The sequence below is a fragment of the Trachemys scripta genome, chromosome 10, assembly GCF_013100865.1.
Source record: "Trachemys scripta elegans isolate TJP31775 chromosome 10, CAS_Tse_1.0, whole genome shotgun sequence".
NCBI classification, from domain to species: Eukaryota; Metazoa; Chordata; order Testudines; family Emydidae; genus Trachemys; species Trachemys scripta.
The window spans coordinates 61028357-61043700 of NC_048307.1; the positions used below are offsets into that span (position 1 = coordinate 61028357).

The window sequence follows — 15344 nt, forward strand, 5'->3', positions numbered from 1 at the left end:
TTAAACTGAAATAAGAGTGTCCACACAGGGTTGCCCTGGTTTAAATAAAGCTATTTAAAATTAAACTGGTGCAACTTTGTGTGAGTTAACAAGTCCCAAAAATCTATTCTTTGTAATTTTGCTCAGCTTTCATGGCTTTTGTGATATCAATTCACCAGAGCCCTCACTGTCATTCTTCCAGCCTAGGCAAAACCACAATTTAATATAAGAGTTTTTTAAAATAATACCCTTTCAGGCCTCCTTTCTACATCATAAAGTTACTAAAAAGGACAAGTGCAATTTTACCTTTGCAGGTCACCTTTAAATGTAATTGCAAATACAATAAATTCTGTAAAAGTCATAGAGGGCATGAGAACAGGTTCACACACTATTTCTTTTTAAAAGACACTACCTTAAGGGCATTTTTGAGGGGGGCCAGGGATGAATGGGAAATAAAATAACAGATTCAGCTAAAAATTAGCATTGTTGAAAATCTAAATGTTAGAAACTCATTATTTTTATGGCTTTAGAGCAGGGGTGGTCAAACTTTTTGGCCCAAGGGCCACATCTGGGTATAGAAAGTGTATGGTGGGCCATGAATGCTCACGAAATTGGGGTTGGGGTGTGGGCTCTGGGGTGGGGCCAGAAATGAGAAATTCAGGGTGCAGTAGGGGGCTCTGGGGTGTACGAGGGTACTCCGGGCTGGGATCGAGGGGGTTCTAAGGCCGGGAGGGAGATCAGGGCTAGGGCGGGGGGGGTGGGTGCAGGCTCTAGGGTGGGGCTCAGGATGAGGAGTTTGGGGTGCAAGAGGGCTGGGACTGAGGGGTTCGGAGGGTGATCAAAGGTGCAGGTTCAGGGCAGCACTTACCTCAAGCAGCTCCTGGAAGCAGCGGCATGTCCTCCAGGCGGCTCTGCTGCTGGCTGCCCTATCCACAGGCGCCACCCCTGCAACTCCCATTGGTCGCAGTTCCCGGCCAATGAGAGCTGCAAGGTCGGGGCTTGGGGCTGGGGCAACTTGCAGAGCGGAGCCCCCTGGCTGCCCCTATGTGTAGGAGCCGGAGGGGGAACGTGCTGCTGCTTCTGGGAGCCGCATGGAGTGGCCTCAGACCCTGCTCCCCAGCGGGATCTCGAGGGCTGGATTAAAACAGCTGGCGGGCCGTAGTTTGTCCACCCCTGCTTTAGAGGTAACATTTAGCGGTGCACCTAGGCAATAGCTGCTCCTGCCCCTATGATTCAATCTGTTTTGGTGGGGCTGTAAGTGAATAGAAGACTAATTCTAAACAAGCTATGGCTAGCATGCAACTTGACCATAACTAATCTACAGCCTATATTTCATGTAAAAAAGTTTCTACAGAAGGGTAATCACCACCACACAACATTTAAAATCCAAATGCTTACCACAAAACACCATGCAAAATGGCAGTACGGGATATATAAACCTGAATTCTTTGTGGCTCAACGTGCTGTAACAAAACAGGTATGGTACTACTGAAATAAAGTTCTATAAATCACAGGTTTGTTGACAATTCAATAGCATGTTTTATAGCACGTAGGGATAGAAAAGACAACTTTAACAGATTTTTAAAAAACTGAGTAGTAAGCCTCCTCCTCACAGTCCTGGCTGGAGATTTCTGCTCTATTATCAAACCACCGCATTATCTGAATCCGTTCCTTGCCTACTAGCATGAAATATATGGGGCACGAGGAAGGGATTCAGTTAATGTGGTGGTTCAGATAATAGTGTTTTAGAAAACAGGAGCATACTGCAGCTGCAAACAAACTACTATTTTCCAGGAACTTTACTAACATATGCCAATTGCCTCCAACAGACAGATAAGGAGGAGCATTCAGTCATCCCACTTACATGAAGAAAGTAGGTACAATAAATATCGTGCTTGACTATTGTGACATTAATCACATACTGCCTACAGTAGATGTTTTTACACCCTGGGAATGAACATATTAAAATCTAGATCATAATTAGTACTTTATTAATTTTGTGACTGGGCAACAAAACGGTAGATAAAATTCAGTGCTGATAAATGCAAACTAATGCACATTGGAAAACAATCCCAACTATACAAACAAAATGATGGCGTCTAAGTTAGCTGTTACTGCTGAAGAAAGAAATCATGGAGTCATTGTGGATAGTACTCTGAAAACATCCGCTCAATATGCAGCAGCAGTCCAAAAAAGCTAATCATGTTAGGAACCATTAGGAAAGAGATAAGACAGAAAATATCATAATGCCACTCTATAAATCCATGGTATGCCCACACCTTGAATACTGCATGCAGTTCTGGTATCCCCATCTCAAAGATATATTAGAATTGGAAAAGGTACAGAGAAGGACAACAAAAATGGAGAAAGTAAATAAGGAAATGTTATTTACCCCGTCACATAACACAAGAACCGGGGGTCACCCAATGAAATTAACATGCAGCAGGTTTAAAACAAAACAAAGTATTATGTCACACAACACAGTGTTAACCTGTGGAACTCTTTGTCAGGGGATGTTGTGAAGGCCAAAACTATAAAGAATTAGGTAAGTTCAAGGAGGGTAGGTCCATCAATGGCTATTTATCAAGATATGGTCAGGGATGCAACCTGTAAGGAGAGACTGTTCCCTTGTCATAAGCTGCTGTTCAAAATGCCAAGTGAGGAAAAGTGCTGGTGGTGAATCAAAACTTAGCTGGGCACACTACAACTATGGAGCCAAGATTCATCTAAGCTAGGACAGCTGTGCACCATAGTGCTACTCAATACAGTCCTATAACTTGTGGAGTCAGCCACAGGAGGCCCACCCCATTATACCTGGATCAAGTGATGTATAATTATCACAGTGGCTCCTATGCCAACCCCTCCTGCAGGTAGTGCAGGGGGCATGATTAGGGTATCAGACTACTTTAGCTTGTGCCAGGGGACTGGAGCCGTACAGCATTGGGCCAGTGCAAGGTAGTTTAAAACCATCTTTGCATCCCTCAGTTTTGAGCTGGACTAATGACTGATGTCACAACTGTGACCCAGTTACAAATTTTTCTATATTTTATTAATACCATGTTCTGAAACAGGGGAAGACCTTTAACATTGTTTGATATTTAAATAATCACTGTCATCTGTTTCACCTTCACATGGAACGGTATGTTTCTACAGTGAGTTGTGTGTGAAGAGCCTGAACAAACTAATCCTCACTGCCATTTCTCATCCCTTGCAAACTGCGACCTTCACCTCTGGTTGTTGTCAAAATGGAGTCATAGAATATCAGGGTTGGAAGGGACCTCAGGAGGTCATCTAGTCCAACCCCCTGCTCAAAGCAGGACCAATCCCCAGACAGATTTTTACCCCAGTTCCCTAAATGGCCCCCTCAAGGACTGAACTCACAACCCTGGATTTAGCAGGCCAATGCTCAAACCACTGAGCTATCCCTCCCCGCTATGACACAAGACAGGACTGATTTTTATATTGTAATAATATTTGAATTGCTCCATATGCAAGTCTTTACAGAAGATTTCAGAAATCTTGAGTGAAATTGAACAAAAGAATGTGATTTTCTTTAACAAGCCTCAGGTAAACAAAACTTTCAAACTCATTCTGCTGCTGAAAGCAAACACCTTTTAGTGATTCAGAGAAGTTTTCAATTTTGCTGCAATGCCCAATCTGCTCTCTAATCACTTACTGTGCCACCAACAACAGTTTAGAATGATTCCGTTAAGCCACTGTAGTAGGGTTAAATGCAGCTGTGTCATACCATTGAGTAATTAATTGTAAAATATTTGGATAATTTGTTTAATTCATTGGACACTGCCATTTGAATGCAACTTTCTTTGCATTAATTTCAAAATTTTGTTCTAGAGAAAATAAGTTATGACTTTGACTTTAAAAATAATGTGACTGGTTCAAAGTTAATTACATTTAAGGGAGCTTACCTGTATACCAACAATGTCCAAACCACTACCACTAGAAAGATCCGGTACCTCTTTGGGGCCTGGATGCAGCCGTGAATAAAGAAGGGTAGATGGGTGCCCAAAATAACCGGCAATCCCTGGCTCAAGTACCAATGCCAAGGATGAGAACCATAAAATGTCCCCAAATTCTGTAGCACATTAAACTTCAAGAATTTCATCTGAACCAGTATCCACTGAAAGATTAAAAAAAATGAATTAATGTTAAGTATGAAAATGTTAGATTAAGTCTGTCCGGTTCTGTTATGCAGCACCGGCATTAAAAGATACCATGATTTACATTTTTACCTAAAATCATTACAGCAAGTTTTTAAAGTAAAAACTATCTTGTGAAAGCAATTTAGTTACTTTCAGCAATTAATACAAGTTACAAGCTTTATGGTTTGAAAGTTTTCTACTTTTCTATTATACAGAACAGGTCTTTTATGTTGAACAAGACAAATGGGAAATGTTTTAAAAATCTACATACAATCCGTCTTAGGTGGTCACTAATTGACTTCCACAAAAAGTACAGGCTCATCTTTTAAAGTTATTGAATCCTTTAAATGAGACATGGGTTGTCCATAGAACTTTTTTTAAAGAAACAGGGGCAGGAGTCTCAAAATTGCTCGACATTGGTGTAATCTGCTCCTATTTAAGTTACCATTTGCTTCAATGGAAGCAGTTAGATCAATGCTGAGCACTTCTGAAAATCCTACCCTAAATATTTTATACATCCCTTTGAGCCCTATAGAATTCTCCTCTGCCCGCTTGAATATTGCTCTAGTACTTCTCTGTTACCTCTGTAATGTCTCCTGCTTGGAAAAAATCTTTTCTACATATTATATGACATTGGGTTAGATGGACAACTTCAAGGTTTGCCAAAATTGTCCATTTTACAGTAATATCGGCAACAGTCATCAATATATTTAACACTTCTTACCCTAAGAGCTGTGCATCTTTACCTGCGTGAAAGTTGAAAACATGCAGGATATGAGTTGGAGCTTTTGCTAATCTTTGTTTTACATAAATTGATGCCGTCTACAGAAAGCAGCTTTTGTAGGTAAGTATTAAACTGCTGAATACTTTATGGTAACACAAGATGTCAGAAATGAGAAGTTTCACAAGCAGGTTTACTAGGACAGTGCTAGCTAGGATCTGTAAATACTTATAGAAGCAAATAAATACCAAAACGCTACACCTGAGCCATCCTAACAGAAATTAATGCTGAGCTAACCATAACACTACAACTCTCCCAGAACATAAGATATGCTGCAGAGAATACCAGTGTAGAGTTTAGTTACTCTGTGTATCATTACATCAACATTCAAATATCTCTGAACACTGATACTAAGTATCAGTGAATTGAGAAGCCACTGCATTGTTGGTCTTATTTGAAATGGCATTCTAGTGATTTAACATAAGCATAGATATTAATGGCTAGAATTATAAGATTATAGGATACAGACAAACTGTTATTAGAGGTGATGCCAAAGGCAGAATGTACAGTACAGATCTCAAATCACTGAGACAGCGACAGCTCTTGAATTAGGAAAATGTGGAACCATCTGCCCAAGTACAAAATTGTCTTAAATTAAATTTGTAAGCATTTCTAACATTGTATGGCAACTTACCTCACCAAAAAATACACGATCAATTATTAAAGAAATCCCTAGAGTGGCCAATCTGCAAAAATCAAGAAAAAGCTCCTTGTATTACTGGCATCTTCTGAATGTTTAGATTACACTTTTCTTCAGCTTGCCTCTACAATTTATTGTGTGTCACTGTCCCCTAAACTAGTCACAGTTACTTAGAGTGAATCACCAACACTTAGACTTTTGGGAACAACCACTGGTTGGCTTGGAGGTCCTCTTCATATTTTCCCCTCATGAAATCTTTCCATGAAACCTCCCTCTTGTGGGGATACACAGCGTTTGTACTGTAAGCAAGGCCCTTCTCCAAACTGTTGCCAGTGTTTTATTCTTCACTTTTGCACATCTCCCTAAGTTGAAACGTTCAGGAGGTGTCCTGCCCCTGGCTACAGTCTTATTAGTTATTAAAAAAAAAAAAGTAAATATTGATAAGCAGAATGCCTAAATGAATCCTGTTAGGATGGTTATAGATGGTAACATATAATAGTTACTATTTAGTATGCATAGTGTCATAAATCACTGAATAAAACACTTACCCTACTGGAATACAGCTGTATAGAACAAGGTCTACCTTCTTTTGTTCTTGCCAGAAATGCCTGAGCACCAAAGGTATCCATGGAATTACAGCAGTTGGACGAATAATAAATGCAAGTGCTACCAAAGTTAAATATTTGCAACTAGAAATGAAGAAAATATTAATGAAACAGTCAGAGTACAATTGTAAAGAGACTTAATTGCTTTTTCGCTATATGATATTTTAGTCCAATGTGACAGGAGTATCACATTTTTCATGTCACCATGTTTCTGGACGCTGACTCAGGCAAGTACAACATACAGACTTCAGTACACAGCACTGCCTTTAACCTTGAATCTTTGGGTGCAAACACTTGCTTATTGGCCTGCTTCTATGAAAAAACTGTGTAGTAAATTAAACTATGCAAGACTAAGTATCTAACTAGAAAGTATATACAGGCTTTTTAAAAGAGTAATTACTCAGTTCAAAATTAGTTAATACATTGACTCTGAATACTTGTTTGGCTTGAGTGACCATCTTTCATGTCCTTCCTAAGTTCTCACAAATTAAGTGTCTCTACACTGCCCTAAAGATGAAATTAATGTCCCCCATAGGTGATTATTTGGTTTGAAATGAGGAACAGCAGAATAGTAATTTTACACATCCACTACCATCCCCTGTAGACATGTGCACCAGCAACACCAGTTACCATTCCACTCAGGAACTAGAACAGCTGCAGTTTCTCCACAAACTGAGGGGTTTGGGTTGCTGGATCAGCTAAGGATTAGTTTCCTATGGCCCCATCCCCAACAGCTTACTTGGAACCAGCACAAAGAAGTCTTGGCACATAGAGAACTTGCAGGTGTTCCATCTATGCAGTCTTGCCTTGAAGCTTAATTGGTTTGCATGTCACTGCACTGAACCTATGCCTTTGGATGAATTTCACCCTCAGTAACAAAAGGAATAGTTATCTTCCACATTATCTTTATACAACTTGAACTAATCTTTCTAAATTCAGAAGCCTGTGCACTTGTTCAGACAGACGTAAAACATCAGGGAGGATATCAAAAAGGCAGGAAAAGTTTATATATGAACAGAAAGCATTATTTTAACAGTTGCATCCATTTTGATTGGTAACCTTTGGTTGGGATAATGTTGTTAGTGTAAATTCTCTCACCTACTCCTTATCTTTGAGCCTTCCATTGGATAGTAGAAAAGAGCAAAGATGGTGAGAACTGTTTCCATGGTGTTTGTTAGAGTTCTGGTACAGCAATACCATGTAAACCAAGAGCACAACTGGCAAAGGTACTAAAAACAATTATGAACAACAGGGGAGGTGTTAATACAATATTTATATAGCCTTTAAGGAAAGAGGTGATTGAAAAGTTTTAGACTTCAGTGCTGACATTTAATATCATTAAACCATTTCTTAAGTTCTGCAGTACACTGTATGCTAAAATACTATAAGGCACATACACAAGACACGTATTTCAAGGCTGAGACTCACCACCCACTTTGCTGTTTCTGCATTTTCTAGGTGTCTCACTAATGAGTAAAGCTTTACGTCTGCTAGAGCTGACAGAACTGCTTGCACAAGTCTAGGGATCCAAATCTATGTTAACAAAAAAAAAAAAAAAAAAAAAAGTTTATTTATTTTTCTGACTCTTGTTTCCTGAAGCCCCTATTAACTCCCAAGTTTAATTGCAATATATAAAACTAGGAGATTCTTGAAACATCAATCCACGGAGGAAACTAAAGGTATATGACTGTCCTCTGTACGTTTTGATGGAAAGCTCTTATTATTTTAAATACCGTAGTCCTAGAGAAAGATGAGTCCAGAGTTTCTATTAAAACCAATCAAAGACAGTGAGTTAATTTGACATTCAATTGAAAGTTTCCAGAAACTCAAGGCAGCACTTTCAAAATTGTTCCACAATGATGTAACTCATCTTTAAATGAAATCAATGGGAGTTTTATTCATTGTCTTCAATGGAAGCAATTATGTCAATACCGAGTGCTTTTGAAAAAAACCTACCCTCAGATTCTGTTGAGTTGTTAGTTATTTGCAGTCCTGGTCTTATACTTGCAGCCAAAGTAATCTGCTAATTAAAGAGCTACTGAGTAAATCATGTTCTGAGTCTAATGGCTAAGGATATGATTTAATCACAGAGATCACGAATTCCATGACTTTAAAGAACCTCTGTGACTACTTTGGCTACAGCACCCGCCGCAACAGCTGCGGTGGGGGCTGGAGCTGTCAGCCTCTCTCTCTTCCCCCCCCCCCCCCCCGCTTCAGTCCCATCACTCCGTTATTTGTACTAAAAGTCATGGGCAGGTTGCAGGTTTCCATGAATTTTTCTTTATTGCCCATGATCTGTCTGTGACTTTTACTAAAAATAACTGACAAAATTTTAACCTTACTAGAGGTACAACACTATCTTCTTTGACGTTTGAAGAGGTTGATAGAGATCAAGAATCACCATCTATAGTCTTCAGCCCCACCCCTGCCACTGGAGCCATGCAGGTGGACCCTTGTGACCAGGCAGAGCCACATTAACTTAATTGAGGCTTCATGCGCTGGCAAGTGTTGCACTCACATGGATCCAATGGCCAAACCAGGGTCTTTCATTTCATGAGGAGGACAGTTAAATTTCCTACCTACAACGGTTTGAAATTAAATTAATTGTAAGTTGTAGCTGGGCTTTAAAAAAATATTTCCTTTATACTTACCAGCAGCTGAACATCATCCTTTGCCAGTAGCTGTAAAACTCTGTAGATAGTTGCAAATAGTAGTGGGTATGAATAACCCCTTAAACCTTCTGTCCATTCCCAGGTCAAGTAGCCATAATTAGTAATATTAAGGATATTTAAAGAACTTAAAAGTTTTCCTGTTAGTGTTCTACTTATTCTCAGGATTTCCTGATTCTTTGTTAAAAATCTTACTCTGTGGCCACTGTCAATTAGTGATTTCTGCCAATGGTCATATTAATTTCTCACTGCCAGGGAAACCTCTAGCTTAACACTCTTCCTACCAAAAAAGGACAGTGGTAGTGACATAGCTCCAAGCAAGTTACTAGGATACAAAAGCATGGAGCAGAGAGAGCATTATTGGGGCAATAAAGTCATCATAAAGAGATGTTATTACAGTATAAAGGACACAATTACGACAAAATGAAAAAGTGAGCACACTTAGTTCAGTTCTAGAAAGATTCCACTCATTTTAACTTCAAAAAGCAAAGGATATTTGAAAACCATATGATGTGCAACTTCAAGCGACTGCCAGTATTCATCTGGAACAAAGCTTGTCTGGACTAAAAAGCAGTTAAGTACTCGCAGAGTTATGGTAAACAAGACCAGATAAATGTTTTCGCCAATAAGCTCTGAGAAAGCAAAACATTAGTTTGGAGAAAGTCCCTGAAATAATAATTGCTTATGGCTACTGATGATTGAACAAAGGCATTCTCTTTAAAATGATAGCTTTGAACTGTATAGTAGCCTCATCTTAGAAATGAGATATATGGTAACATTATCGTACATTTGTCAAGAAGTTCCATCATTTTATGTCCCATTTTGCTGTTTGCACTTTAACAGCATTATTCCTCACAGCCTCCAGTTTGATTCCATGTTGAAGTCTTAAATGATTGCAAACTACTGTATCATCAAATCAATTGCAGTGACTGAAGAAGGATCGAAATCCAAATTAAAACTGAATTTAGTGAGAACTTTTCAAACAAGTACCTTGGACAGTTATTAGTGAGAAGAAAGAGTTAATGGCTTTGGGTTAGTTATTCTTCCCCACAGCCAGCTTCCCTCTTTTTTTTTTTTTTAAAAGTTGCTCTCTTCTGTGGAATCTCAGCTTTTTTTTTAAGTATTTTTAAAGTAAGCCACTGGCTCGCAAGTTTGTAAACATGAATCAAATGTAACTGCTGTAGTAGTGTCTGATTTTGCAGAACTGAAAAATTGGCTGCGGTGTGAGTAGTCCTGTTCATTTCACTGGTTACTGACTCTGATGTCCATTTGAATTAACAATAACTATTTCACAACTGATCAAAGTATGTGAAGAATGGATGGAAGACACTTGGAGCAACCAAAAAAGCGTTACTTTCCCAAGGTTACAGTGGTGGCAACCAATGTTCTTCAGAGTCCCCTGCTACAGGGTCAGTTATGGTAGCCTCCTTCTTTCCCAGCAATGATGGCAGCAGAATGACACCTTTGGGAGCCTAATCTGCTCTGATGGTAATTGCTGGGTCAGGCTGCTCCCTCCCTTACTGCCAACTAGCTGCAACTGCTGCTCCTCCCCTCTGCTGGAGACCGTCTACAAACTCAACTCAAGCACATCAGCTATACAGATTTCTCCAGTTTCTCTTTACAAATGTGAGCTAGAAACTTTTTAACGTAAAAGTTTAGATTCTAATGTCATCACTTGACTTTGGGAACATGCTACTTTTCTTACGTCTTCATGTAATCATGGGTGTATCCTATCCTAACCAACGGTGAAGTCTAGCAGAACATATATACCAAGTTTTGAAGTGCACAATCTGCTGCAAATGACATCTCACGTTGGAGTCTCAAGGAGGTGAGTTTGCGGGCAGAGTTTCAGCAAGGACTGCTTCCTCCGCCCCTTGAAGAAAATATTTGCACACGCAACCTGGCGTGATTAAGAAGCCCCTTGGGTTCCTCCCACTGGCCCAACTAACAACAGGAAGAGACTGCAGGCACCTGGCCCACTCTTGGCTGGGAAGGTGTCGAGACCACCCCCGCGGTACTGGCGCCTCTCAACCCCCGCCCAAGCAGCCGGCGGGACACAGCCCGCCCCTCTGTAGGGGTGTCTCGCTAAGCGGCGGAGCTCCCTCTCCGATCGCTGCCGCCCGGGGTCAGAGAGCTGAGCGGGACACAGCTCTCTGTCTACTCCACCGCGTGTCCAGCCTCAGGCCCTTCCCCCAGAGCGTCTCCTCTCCCGGGCGCCCCTCACCTGGGCCCCGCTCCCCGCCGGCCCCCGGGGCAGCGCTGTACAGCGCAGATTTTCTCTTGCGGAGCCGCACGGTGTCGGCACTGCGGGTCCGGCCGCGGGGGAAGAACCCGCCTCCACCCCCCGCCTGCATGTCGGACGCAGCTCCCTGCACGGAGCCTCGAGGCCTGTCGGGCCACTCGCACTTCCGCCTTGGGCGGAGCCAGAGTGACGCTCGGGGGCGAGGCTGCAGCCCTGCCGGAGCTTGCGGGGGCTGGGTGAGCGCATGTGCGGAAGAGTATTTAGGGGCGGGAATATGGGATGAAATTCAGAGGGGTGAGAGATTATGTCCCTCGGGGCGGGGGCTAGACTGTACTTCCGGCAGCTTGTCTGGCCTATGGAGGTTTCCTCTCGCTGGTTTAATCGGTTCGACGAAGGGGTCTCGAAGGTAAGGCGGCGCGCGCGGGGCTCCGCGGCGGGAGGGGTTTGCGGGGCTGGGCTCTGGGCAGGGAGGCGGGGGCTGATGTCCCGGGAGTCTCCTCCCGCTTCTCGATCCCTGCCCCGATTGACGATGGGGGGCGGGTGGCTGTGCCCCTTTCAGCTTCGCTCAGCCCTGCTCTGCTCCCGTGCACGGGGCAGCGGGATCCGCTCCCTCCACAGCTGCCCCCGCCTCCGTGCCTTTCCTTGGCTGTGCTCGGGCCATGGGGCGCCGCCCCCTCGTTCTCCCTCCGCCCCTAAATTCTGCCCCGGTCTCGTGGGAGGGCGAAGGGCCGCGGGAAGCGCCTCTCTCGCACGCCGCCTCCCCCTCGGGAAGCTGGGCGCGCTCGTCTTGAGGCGCCTCTCGGGCTTCAGCTCTCCCGTGTCCGGCGATCTCAGCTGTTTCCGTCCACAGCTCTGCGCTGCCTGGATAGTCCCGCTGGCGTCGGAAGCTGGAGTCTGGAAAGAGCTGGTGGGTCGTGGCCCCGAGCCTTAATCCATGCGGCGCCTGTCACCGAGGCGCTGGTAACAGGGATTTCAAGTAGCACTTCTGTCAGTTACACCTAGTGACCAATACTTAGTGTACCGCCATTGAAATCCAGATTGCTGTGAGCTAAGGCAGCATGCCCCCGGGTGGGGGCATTGCCTCGGGGGAGAGACACTAACTGCAAACGGACACAGAGCAGTGGCAGTGGAAGTTTTCCCTATCCTGCCCTACTAACGCTGCTGTTGAAGGAGACTGTAACTGGCTTCAACTTTCTGAAGGGGAGCTGACCTTCTAAAAGGTTTGGGGAAATGCTGAAAAAGTTTTCTACCATAATTTTATGTTTATCATTTAACTATGGCACTGCCTTACAAAATGGACAAACACATTCCCTCTACTGAAGAGCTGACAGGCAAATGTGATCTATTGGCTGATATTGGAGCTAGTACCCATAAAAACCTCAATCCTTACTGGAGAGAGAGGAAAAAGACCTCCAGGCTCCTGATCTTTGTATTATACATTACAGAATGTGTGATCCAGCTCCTCCATGAAACCAAGAGAAACCTGCTTTTTACAAGAGAGCAGCACTTCTATCTTGCCATAAGTAACTGAACACCGACTGTTAATCATGGTTGGCGTTCTTGCTCTGAAAAGTGGAACAGAGCCATAATTCTTATGTTACTGCATTTTAGGTGCAAAATACAAATATTTATATTGGTCTTAGACCCATCTGTTTACAGTTCAAATTGATTTAAGTGGAAATTGTGTGCATGGATGACGGCAGAATATTTTTTGTTTTGTATAGCAGCCCCTACCCAAAATAACACTGATAGTCACGTGTCAATACTTCATTCTTTTTGGACTGCAACAAACATTACAGTGAGTAACACTTTACATTCACTTTCATTTATATGTAGATCTGAAGATTTTGCTTGGCTACTCAGATGTCTTTAGAGTATCTTTGAAGACAGGTGTGACAAGTTACAGCTTTGGCTGTTAAAATGTATGGTAAACTGCCATTACCTCATATCTTTCTGGGGGCTCTCCTTGGAGTTGCAGGAGGATTCTACATCTATAAACCAATATTTGAACAATATCACAGAAAACAGAATAAATTAAAAGAAAAGCTGCAAGCACCAGAACTAGAAGAGAAGAAAGAATAGCAGAGATTACATGGAGCTGCTTGGTGATATTGGTTTGGACACTGTAAACTTTCTTTCCAAGAGAAAAACAAAATAACATACATCAATTTCTTTTGAAGAATAGACTATCTTGGTGAAGAATAAATATGCTTTTTAATTAATGTAAACATGGTGTTTTCTTAGATGGCCAGTTGCACATACATTGACCGAACTGCATTTGATTCCACTGACCTTTTTCTTTAAAATTATAGGTTTCTAGTCTTATGCAGATTCAGAGTTAGGTCTGTCACTCTGCCCTTAGTCCTAACCCCATTGGGAATAGAAAGCATACTTGTAGTACACCTCTACTCTGATATAACGTGACCCGATATAACGTGGGTTTGTATACAACGCGGTAAAGCAATGCTCCGGAGGATCAGCATGTCAGCTCCCTGCGCTCTGCTTCCCGCCACCGGTGAGTGCAGGGAGGTTGGGGAAAGGACGTCCCCCACCCCCCCGTACTCACCTGCAGCGGGAAGCTGAGCACCATGGCTGGGAGCTGGTGGAGTGGAGCGGGCTGGGGCTGGGCTGCTCCGCTTACTGCAACCGGTGAGTGCGGGACCTTTCCCCACCCCCCAGCGACACTACTGGGGCCGGGGCAAGGAAAGCGGAGCGGGCTGGGGCTACGTTGCTCTACTTCCCGCCGCAGGTAAGTGCAGGGGACGTCCTTTCCCCAATCTCCCCACATTCACCAGCAGCGGTGGGAAGCAGAGAAGCCCAGCCCCAACCCACTCCACGCCGCTAGCTCCCAGCTGCGGCGCTCTGCTTCCTGCTACAGGTGAGTACGGGGGGGTGTCCTCTCCCCAACCACCTCACTCTCACTGGCGTCAGGAAGCGGAGCGCCGTGGCTGGAAGCTGGCGGAGTGGAGTGGGCTGGGGCTGGACTGCTCTGCTTCCCACCACTGCCGGTGAGTGCCTGTCATGGGGTGGGGGGTGTGGATAGGGGTTGAGGCAGTCAGGGTACAGGGAGCACGGGGGTTGGGTAGGAGGTGATTAGGGATGGGGGGGTCTCTGGAGGGGGTGGTCGGTACAAGGAGCAGGGGGGCCAAAGCAAGTTCGATATAACGCAGTCTCACCTATAGCGCGGTAAGATTTTTTGGCTCCAGAGGACCGTGTTTATCGGGGTAGAGGTGTATGTGTGATCTGAGAGTGGCGTGTGTGTGACCCACCACTGAGTTTCTTAGCTCTTTAATAGCATGTTACAACCTTCATGCTGTAAAAGTAGAAAATTAGACATAGGCCTGGTCTACACTATGAGTTTAATTCGAATTTAGCAGCATTAAATCGAATTAACCCTGCACCTGTCCACACAACGAAGCCATTTATTTCGAAATAAAGGGCTCTTAAAATGGATTTCTGTACTCCTTCCCCGACGAGTGGAGTAGCACCAAAATCGATATTGTCATTTCGAATTAGGGTTAGTGTGGCCCCAATTCGATGGTATTGGCCTCCGGGAGCTATCCCACAGTGCACCATTGTGACCGCTCTGGACAGCAATCTGAACTCGGATGCACTGGCCAGGTAAACAGGAAAAGCCCCGCGAACATTTGAATTTCATTTCCTGTTTCTCCAGCACAGGAGAGCACAAGTGACCACAGAGAGCTCATCAGCACAGGTAACCATGTAGGCCAATAATCGAAAAAGAGCACCAGCATGGACCGTACGGGAGGTACTGGGTCTGATCACTATATGGGGAGAGGATTCAATGCTAGCAGAACTTTGTTCGAAAAGACAAAATGGCAAAACTTTTTGAAAAAATCTCCAAGGGCATGATGGAGAGAGGCCACAATAGGGACTCAGAGCAGTGCCGCATGAAAGTCAAAGAGCTCAGACAAGCATACCAGAAAACAAAGGAGGCAAACGGTCGCTCTGGGTCAGAGCCGCAGACGTGCTGCTTCCACGCTGAGCTGCATGCAATTCTAGGGGGGCCCGCCACCACTACCCCACCTCTGACCGTGGATTCTGAGGCGGGGATAATCTCATCAGCTACACCTGAGGATTCTGCGGATGGGGAAGAGGAGGAGGAGGAGGACGAGCTTGCGGAGAGCACACAGCACTCCATTCTCCCCAACAGCCAGGATCTTTTTCTCAGCCTGACTGAAGTACCCTCCCAAGAGGGTATCCAAGACCATGTATCCAAGCCAGTATCCAAGACCATGACCCCATGG

General features: G+C 43.8%; 3 protein-coding genes across 6 annotated transcripts in view; 2 read left to right on the top strand and 1 right to left on the bottom strand.

Annotated features, from left to right (window-relative positions):
• Nucleotides 1–11203, bottom strand: part of PIGB (phosphatidylinositol glycan anchor biosynthesis class B) — a 25156-nt gene extending 13953 nt beyond the window's left edge. For both annotated transcript variants that reach the window (XR_004647356.1, XM_034783170.1), the window contains exons 1-9: nucleotides 11059–11203; nucleotides 9331–9466; nucleotides 8817–8934; nucleotides 7594–7698; nucleotides 7264–7394; nucleotides 6109–6249; nucleotides 5555–5606; nucleotides 3906–4117; nucleotides 1378–1442 (exon numbers count right to left, since the gene is read on the bottom strand). Coding sequence is in view for 1 of the 2 variants with exons in the window: in XM_034783170.1 (XP_034639061.1) it covers nucleotides 1378–1442; nucleotides 3906–4117; nucleotides 5555–5606; nucleotides 6109–6249; nucleotides 7264–7394; nucleotides 7594–7698; nucleotides 8817–8934; nucleotides 9331–9466; nucleotides 11059–11188 (1090 nt within the window). In the remaining variant the exon portion in view is untranslated. The remainder of the gene's footprint in view (nucleotides 1–1377; nucleotides 1443–3905; nucleotides 4118–5554; nucleotides 5607–6108; nucleotides 6250–7263; nucleotides 7395–7593; nucleotides 7699–8816; nucleotides 8935–9330; nucleotides 9467–11058) is intronic.
• Nucleotides 11204–11360: 157 nt separating this feature from the next.
• The window catches only part of RAB27A (RAB27A, member RAS oncogene family), a gene marked incomplete at its 3' end in the record, with an annotated part of 73359 nt that continues 69375 nt past the window's right edge, over nucleotides 11361–15344 (top strand). Inside the window, 1 exon segment of the mRNA XM_034783174.1 lies at nucleotides 11361–11482.
• Nucleotides 11364–14068, top strand: PIGBOS1 (PIGB opposite strand 1). Of its 3 annotated transcripts, none has more exons than XM_034783179.1 (2): nucleotides 11364–11482; nucleotides 12913–14064. In XM_034783179.1, exon 2 carries the CDS (start codon nucleotides 12997–12999, stop codon nucleotides 13156–13158), a length of 162 nt encoding a protein of 53 aa, XP_034639070.1. In that variant the 5' UTR covers nucleotides 11364–11482; nucleotides 12913–12996; the 3' UTR covers nucleotides 13159–14064. The 3 variants fall into 3 exon arrangements, with proteins under 3 accessions (XP_034639070.1, XP_034639072.1, XP_034639071.1); XM_034783181.1 differs by lacking the exon at nucleotides 11364–11482 and adding an exon at nucleotides 11531–11983 and having other exon boundaries at nucleotides 12913–14068; XM_034783180.1 differs by lacking the exon at nucleotides 11364–11482 and adding an exon at nucleotides 11532–12296 and having other exon boundaries at nucleotides 12913–14067.